Below are 8,504 nucleotides of genomic sequence, written 5' to 3' on the forward strand. Positions count from 1 at the left end.
CACCACCTACCACCAACTGTTGAGCTACTCTTTTACCAACGAATAGTGGGATTGACCGTCACGTTATAACGGCCCTACGGCTGAAAGGGCGAGCATGTTTGGTGCGACGGGGATTCGAACCCGCAACCCAAAGATTGCGAGACGAGCACCTTAACCACCTGGCCATGCCGGGCCCCACTGGTGCAAATAAATCGTCAAACAAATATCTTTGGGGTTTGAAAGATTTAAAACCTAAATACCTGCCAAGATTTGGTTGGTTGATTGTCCACTGGTGCTCTCTACTAGCTTCGAAATATAGTAGCATTTTTCCCGGTATTGTAGAGTGAGATCACTGGTAGTGGTAATACAGATAATCGTTATGTAGTTAAAATAAATATCATGTCCAGTTGTGTTTCCACTGTACACTACAGGTGGTCACGGTAGCGGCAGTGACAGCAACGGCAAGTGCGATCCAAACAAGTCTCAGCGGGAGGTCAGGGTTGTAAAAAGCAATGTCTCACGCTGTGTGCCGCATTCCTTTAAAGAGCCTGCAATGGTCACTCACTCAGGACAACTATAAGTCCTTATTAAATTTTCATGACAAAGTAACTAAGTTAATACTATAATGATGTTGTAGCTCATATCAGTATATATATTACCACTTCAGAAGCAGATCTCCGAGATCTGATATCAGACCAAAACTACTGTTCAAAATACGTTTCCCACAGATAAATCTTTTCTTTGAGGGTGGCATTGGACTTGAAGCACAAAAACTCATTGGTCATTTAAGAATATGTGTCCCATGTTGATGTACTCTTCAATTATACCCCTAAAATAGATTAAAATAATAGATATCTTTTGGACCTACCCTGGAGATTAGCAACATGTATGAAACCATAAAACAACAATTTATATTATAATTGTACAGTTGCGATACTCTGGCTGGTGAACAGGTTAAACCAAGTTTTTGATTGTGTGTCGTTAACGATTTTAAGTCACTTTTAATGCACAATGAAGACAAAAGGCACGTGGAAAGACATAGGAGGTCAGCTCCGAAAGCTGAACCTTCTACGTTACTCTCAGTAGGTCCCTAAAAGTACAGACCAAGTTTGGTGATAATCGTTCCACAAATTTGTCGGTTACAACTGGACACACACGAGCTTTTGTAAAAAGAAAAAAAAGGGTTTAAATAATACACAAGAAATGACGAAAGCCAATCTTACAAACGCTCTAATCGCTGTCAAATAGTGTTGTACAATACACAAGAAAAAATGAAAGCTAGTCTTGTAAACGCTGGCATTTTGTCATGCTAGTGTATTTGTTCAATTCCAGCAAGTCCATGATTTCCAAGTTTATACAATAACAATGTTTTATAAAACGTTTTATCATAATAGTGTTAATGGTAACATAAAAAAACAGGGTTTGATGTTGCCCGACATGTTTATCAACATTTTTTACAATGTTGCCTGAAAAGGTTTTGTTGTGAAGTGTTGCCAAAAAAATGTTTATTTATTGAAATGATAATGAATACTATGTCCAATGTCGCAGGATTTAGTTTAGCTTTTACTGTACCCCCTTTAATCCGGGCGTGGTTAACGTTCTCAGAGTGTGAATCTGAGAATTCATGGTTCCTGGCCCATTGCCGCAGAAACGCGTTTCTTCAGGAGTTGGCAGTGGGTGCTGTTGACTAGGTTTCTTCCCTCTAGTCGATCAGTTCAAAACTGATCATAGCCATGTGAAGATAGTCTCTTGTGTAGCTTTGTGCAAAAATTTCTGAAAGAAACCGATAAATTACTTAAGATAAGCGCTAAAGACACTGTAGAAGGCGTTCTCTGTAGAAGCGGTTACGACACCATCTTTATAACATCAGATAGGTTTACAGAAACCCTTTTGTAAACGTCAGACGTGCCTTCAGAAATAGATGGAAAACATTTGTTCCACGTGAGAGAACTTCTGGTTGCCAGGGGGACGGTTCGTGACGTGGACAGAAACTTCCGGTAGTCATGGGTATCAGTTGGTACAGTTATGGAAGTTTATTTCTGATGAGTCATTATAAATACAAATAACTAATTATTGCGTCTTTCTTACATAATACATCAGAAATCTTCGATCATGCCGAAAACATCTGAACATTGGAGACAAAACAATAATAAACACATTACAGGAAGTTTTATTAACGGAAGTTAATTTACAGGAAGTTACACATTACAGGAAGTTTTATTAACGTAACATTTTTGCTTGACGAAAAATAACACCATATAATTTCGCTGGAAAACAAACAAACAAACAAACACTTCAACAGAGAAGAATGTAGAACAATATGTCAACTACAGTATACCTGCCATATCCAGGGCCGCAGGGGAGGGGCAAGAGGGGGCACTTGCCCCCCCCTGGAAAAATGAGAAACATAATTTATTTTTTATTCATTCAGCATATGTCTATGAATTTTTTTATTAAATTCGCAACTTTACACTGCTTTGCCCCCCCCCCCCGTAGTGTGCCAGAAGTTCTTTATGTTTACAGCTCGCCTGAAGGCTCAGTTGAGACACTGCAGTTGAAATAATTTTTTTAATCAGTTACTTCGTTCTTTGAAATTTAAAACGTCGCACTTATCAATTTTGCTATAGTTGTTTTAAAAATGACTTAAAATATAAGAATTGAAAATACATTTTTTTTTTACTTTTCACTTCGAAAGGTTGAATCTATAAAAATTAAAACTGATGCTTGCACGAAAACAAATTTTGAACTACTGACCAGTGGGGATCATTGTAACAGGGATTTTATGAAGTTACGTCACTTCATTACTGTAGAGTGTTGTCGGGAATCTAAGTAGAAACTGACTTCCTTATGGTGTTTTACTCAGGATGCTCATAAAGATCCTCGGTTAATTTAAATTCAGTAGACCCTATAAGTATTACTCACAATTGTAAAAGTAGTCTCTACATTTTTAAATTCAAATAGATATTAAAAGTTAATATTTTCTTATTACCGGTATTATTATTCTTGCGAAGTGTTTGTTTGTAATTAAGCACAAAGCTATCTGCTCTGTCCACCACGGGTATCGAAACCCGGATTCTAGCGTTGTAAGTCCGCAGACATACCGCTGTGCCACTAGGGGGCGTGAATTCCTTTGAAAGCCTTCTCTTCTATGGTAACGTACAAATGTGTTCAGTTGCTGCGTTCATTCTGTATGTATACACGTATGTGTGTGTAAAACTACCGAATATTGATTTTTTTTTTTACAAAAGCGAACAACCACAGATGTATAATTCAACTTTTATTCAAGATATATTTGTTTACATAAATCTGCATAATTTATGGTATAAAGAAATTTTAAAACTGCTAATCAGCATAATTAAAATTTTAATAATATAGATATAAAAAATAAATATATATACACACACACACACACAAATGTATATTTTGTTATTCTATCAATACTACAAAAATATGCTTTCGAGATCATTTATATTTCGATGAATGTTTAAACAGAAATAAAGTCCAGCTCCCAAATAACTTCAATTTAGAATGACAATAATACAAATATTATGTTAATACTCAATATCCGATTACCGAAAAATTAACGTTTATCTTCCGGTTTGACTTTTATTAACTGACACGTGTGTGCCTGCGCCAGTGTATTTTTAAGTACATGCACAGTCTGAGTGATATATATGATAAAAAACGCTTAGCCGTATAAAGCGTCATTACGTGATAGTAAACAGTGTATCACTCCACCAGAGCAGTAGCTATAGTAGTGCGGGGGGGGGCGTATCCTCTTGATGAGGTCGATCAGGTACACCTGATGATGACAAAACCTTGTCGAAACGTTGTACATTTGCTGTTATGTTAAACTTATATTAAAGTTTTTCTTCATTACCCATTCAAGCCGTGTCCAGCCATCTTTGTCTTGGTTGATTCTTGAGCTCGTGTTGTTGCCAACTTGCCATATTATTACCAGTAAGTTAAAAACAGCTATCGCATTCGGATAAAAACATTTTTAAACAGGAAAAATTATTTTAAAGTTTCCTTTAACAACCTGTCTGGTATAATTAGATGTATTTTAAGTTTACACAAAAATCCTACATGGCAATGACATAAATCAAAGTAATCTAAAATAGGACGGTATAGTTTGCTTAAAATAGGCCTAATGTTAAGGCTTAACATTAAACTCAGACGAAACGTAATTACATTTACAAATGTAGGTTTTCAGTAAAGGGTAATACATACCTTAATTCATTCTACGCTGAAAGTGGCATAAAAGCTTTACAACCAAGGACAACATAATTTTAAATTAAACCGTTACTATTCTGTATAAAGGGTAACCCCTGGCTTTTCTTAAACTAGATGTTGTGAGTCACAGTTAGTTCGAGGATTATATTAGTCCTCTTTAGAAATAAAAAAGGAGAAGAAATTTCATTGTTGAAATATATGAAATTCTAATAGATATTCAAAATAAAATCAAACCAACTTAAATAAAAATTAGGTAATTCTCCAAATTATATGAAAATGAAAAATACCATTAAAACATGATTTCATTTTGAAAATGTAAAGATATAATCTGATACTATTAAGCCTATAACTTACAATCTTAGATAAGTATTTTAAGATTCAAAATAAAAACTTAATTTGGTTTTAAAATGACTAAAAATTAATCCTAAGTACCATGATAACTGAGGCATTCAAAAACATTTTGAATATCCGATTAATGTTTCAAACTATAACCAAATTTGTAAAATATTTCTATGAATAATTAAATAATCCTTTCGTCCCTCAAAGCCCTCTACAAACTGAGGAAAATATATTTCATTACATTCTTATCTATATGAAAATAAATAGTGTACACAATAAAAAAAAATTCTTGTATGCTACCAAAACTATCATTTGCAATGTAATTTCATGCCTATTTTTCGTAAGAAAATACGTCTAAAATGTGATTATTTTTAATTAGACGTGGTGTACTTCATATTTACTAAATGGATTTGATTATCTAAACCAATGTTGTATTCCTAATTTATAGTTAAGTATACATTCTAGTAATAATGATTGAATATGACGATAGATTTTGTTATTATAAACAGTACAATATTAAAGTGTACAGCCATACCAATATTAGGATCTTCAGTTGTGTAGTAACGATCTTGTCCTCCACATCTAGTCGCGCATTCTTCTCGAGTTACAAAATTGTTTTTATTTCCACCACATCCGCCATATATGAAAGACAAACATTGCTGCTGGCTTGGACTGTAGTAATATCGTTGAAACGACTCTTGACAAGGGCCATGTTCCCTCGGTAGCCTACAGACGTCGCCACCTAGAGAGGTAGATACAGGATTTGTATTTGTTTGTTTTTAGGCGCAGTATCGAAACCTGATTTTTAGCGTTTAAGCATTCAGACTTACCGCTGAGTCACCTGGAAGCATTTTTATTAGTATAAGTGACAAAAAAAAACAACAAAAAAAAACTGTTATAGTTAGCTCAAAAGATTAACAACAAGGTCCAGATTATCTTGGTATTCCACAGATGTCGTGACCTATAAATCAATGAAGATTTGAGTTTATAACTCAATTCTGTTTTCAGTTTTCACAAATGTAAATACTTTTACTCGTCATATTAATTAAACACATAAATTACTATGTTGGTCTTATTAGTTCAAAGCGTTTTCATTCTTAAAGTTTTTCACAAATTCAGGTAATAATTTGAATCATATTTATTGAAATTATTTTCAGAGTAATACACTTAAATAAAAGTTAATATTAAAAACACTAAGTTGATAGAATAAAAGTTTATTACTGATTGAATTTCGCACAAGGATGGTCAAGAGCTATCTGAATTAGCCACCGCTAACTCTTGGGCTAGTCTTTACCAGTAAAGAGTGGGATTGAACTCATTAAAACACACACACGCACATATATCTGGATACAATTACCAGATCTAAGACAGAAGGTATCATAAAATATAGTAGAAGCAACAACAGAGCAATTAAAGTCAGTAGTTAAAAACTTTGCCTGAATAATTTCAACTTTTATAACGTAAACAAGATGTGGCATACATGACATCGAATTACTGAATATTATAACAACGGTAAAACTGAATATTTACAATGGCCACAGCGTCCAAGGAGAGTGTACTGACGATTCCTAAAAACCAGTGTGTGTCATGTCACGCCATCTAACCTACAAAAAAACCAGTGTGTGTCACGTCACGTTATCTAACCTATATAAAAACCAGTGTGTGTCACGTCACGTTATCTAACCTATATAAAAACCAGTGTGTGTCACGTCACGCCATCTAACCTATATAAAAACCAGTGTGTGTCACGTCACGTTATCTAACCTATATAAAAACTAGTGTGTGTCATGTCACGTTATCTAATCTATATAAAAACCAGTGTGTGTCATGTCACGTTATCTAACCTATATAAAAACCTGTGTGTGTGTCACGTCACGTTATCTAACCTATATAAAAACCAGTGTGTGTCACGTCACGTTATCTAACTATATAAAAACCAGTGTGTGTCATGTCACAATAATTATCCTATGAATACGCCACGAATTCTTTTCATGAATTATCTTAATTTTGATTGGCTCACAAAGGAATTTACCTACGTTTGACTGCCTCGACTGCACTTTTCTGCCTCTTTGTTGGTCAAGTCTGATTTCGAAAAATTTATTTATTTCAGTTAGCCATGAAATGTGAGGTTTGGGTATACTATGGGGTGGGGGTGGTAGGATTTGCCCCGTCACTTTTAACGGGCCATACGCTTGCGTTAAACAATGTGCACGTGAGATAGATAGTCATGTGTATAGTGAGAGAAAATTGAGAGAAAAAATGTTAATATCGCAAGCTTCCAAAACGAAAAATTAATTTATACATGAAAAAAAGGTCGAATAAACCTAACTCTGCAGATGAATTCAAGGAACTTTGTAAATGGAGTTAAATAATTTGGTTGTCATTAATTATTTGTTTTGGATTTCGCGCAAAGCTACAAAAGGCTATCTGCGCTAGCCGTCTCTAATTTAGCAGTATAAGACTAGAGGGAATGCAGCTAGTCATCACCACCAACTCTTGGGCTACTCTTTTACCAACGAATAGTGGGATCGACCGTCACTTATAACGTCTCCACGGCTGAAAGGGCGAGCATGTTTAGTGTGATGGGGATTCGAAACCGCGAGTCGAGCGCCCTAGCCACCTAGCCATGCCGGGCCATTTGTTATTAATGGAAAAACTACACAATTCGATATCTACGTTCTGCACTTCCACGGTGATCGAATCCCAGATTTTAACGTTATAAGCCTTCAACTTTACAGCTAAACCACCGGGGGAGAAACGAATGACAAAACCAAAAATTGGTTAAGAACATGCAACTACACATTAAAGTAGTCAAGATTATGGGAAGAATATTTTATAAAAACTTTAACTTTTTACTGAATCATTTTACAGGTTTATAATTTTCAAACAACAACTATACCAATATTAGGGTCTTCTGTAGAATAATACGGATTTTCTTGGCCACACCTAGTTTCACACTCTTCTCGAGTACCAAAATTGTTCGCATTTCCTCCACACCCACCATATATAAACGGTAAACATCTCTGGTGGCTTGAACTGTAATGGTACCGCCGTATGGAATCACGACATGGACCATGTTCTCTCGGTAACCGACAGGCGGCTCTACCTACAGTTTACAAAAATAAATAATTAAAACTTTACTAAGTACCACTGACTACACATGAGCATCAAGATAACGTGACTCGATGAAAACTTTGATAAAGCTTACTAAACATCATAATATATAGAAATGTTCAACTGGATTTCTGTCTTCGATTAGTTCTTCAATAAAAATATCATTTAAGTCTGTAGTTTTAATATTTTACCATCTGCGGACTTGTCTGTAGGCCACAAGATGTTAGGAGGAATTGGCTTAAATAAATATTCAGTTACACATGCTAGTCCATATAAGTAAAGTTACCCATCTGTCTGTAGCCCACAAGATGTTAGGAGGAATTGGCTTAAATAAATATTCAGTTACATATGCTAGTCTATATAAGTAAAGTTACCCATCTGTCTGGAGGCCACAAGAGGTTAGGAGGAATTGGCTTAAATAAACATTCAGTTACACATGCTAGTCTATATAAGTAAAGTTACCCATCTGTCTGGAGGCCACAAGTTGTTAGGAGGAATTGGCTTAAATAAATATTCAGTTACATATGCTAGTCCATATAAGTAAAGTTACCCATCTGACTGGAGGCCACAAGTTGTTAGGAGGAATTGGCTTAAATAAACATTCAGTTACATATGCTAGTCTATATAAGTAAAGTTACCCATCTGTCTGGAGGCCACAAGATGTTAGGAGGAATTGGCTTAAATAAACATTCAGTTACATATGCTAGTCTATATAAGTAAAGTTACCCATCTGTCTGGAAGCCACAAGTTGTTAGGAGGAATTGGCTTAAATAAACATTCAGTTACATATGCTAGTCCATATAAGTAAAGTTACCCATCTGACTTACATTTAAGCGTTC

The 8,504-nt window shown here is 35.1% G+C and overlaps 1 protein-coding gene across 1 annotated transcript in view; it reads right to left on the reverse strand.

Annotated features, from left to right (window-relative positions):
- The window catches only part of LOC106473544 (papilin-like), an 18,353-nt gene that overhangs the window by 4,745 nt on the left and 5,104 nt on the right, over positions 1-8,504 (reverse strand). Inside the window, exons 4-6 of the mRNA XM_022401958.1 lie at positions 8,493-8,504; positions 7,451-7,657; positions 5,087-5,293 (exon numbers count right to left, since the gene is read on the reverse strand). Of these exons, the coding sequence (XP_022257666.1) occupies positions 5,087-5,293; positions 7,451-7,657; positions 8,493-8,504 (426 nt within the window). The remainder of the gene's footprint in view (positions 1-5,086; positions 5,294-7,450; positions 7,658-8,492) is intronic.

Source organism: Limulus polyphemus, unplaced genomic scaffold, assembly GCF_000517525.1.
Source record: "Limulus polyphemus unplaced genomic scaffold, Limulus_polyphemus-2.1.2 Scaffold6264, whole genome shotgun sequence".
NCBI classification, from domain to species: Eukaryota; Metazoa; Arthropoda; class Merostomata; order Xiphosura; family Limulidae; genus Limulus; species Limulus polyphemus.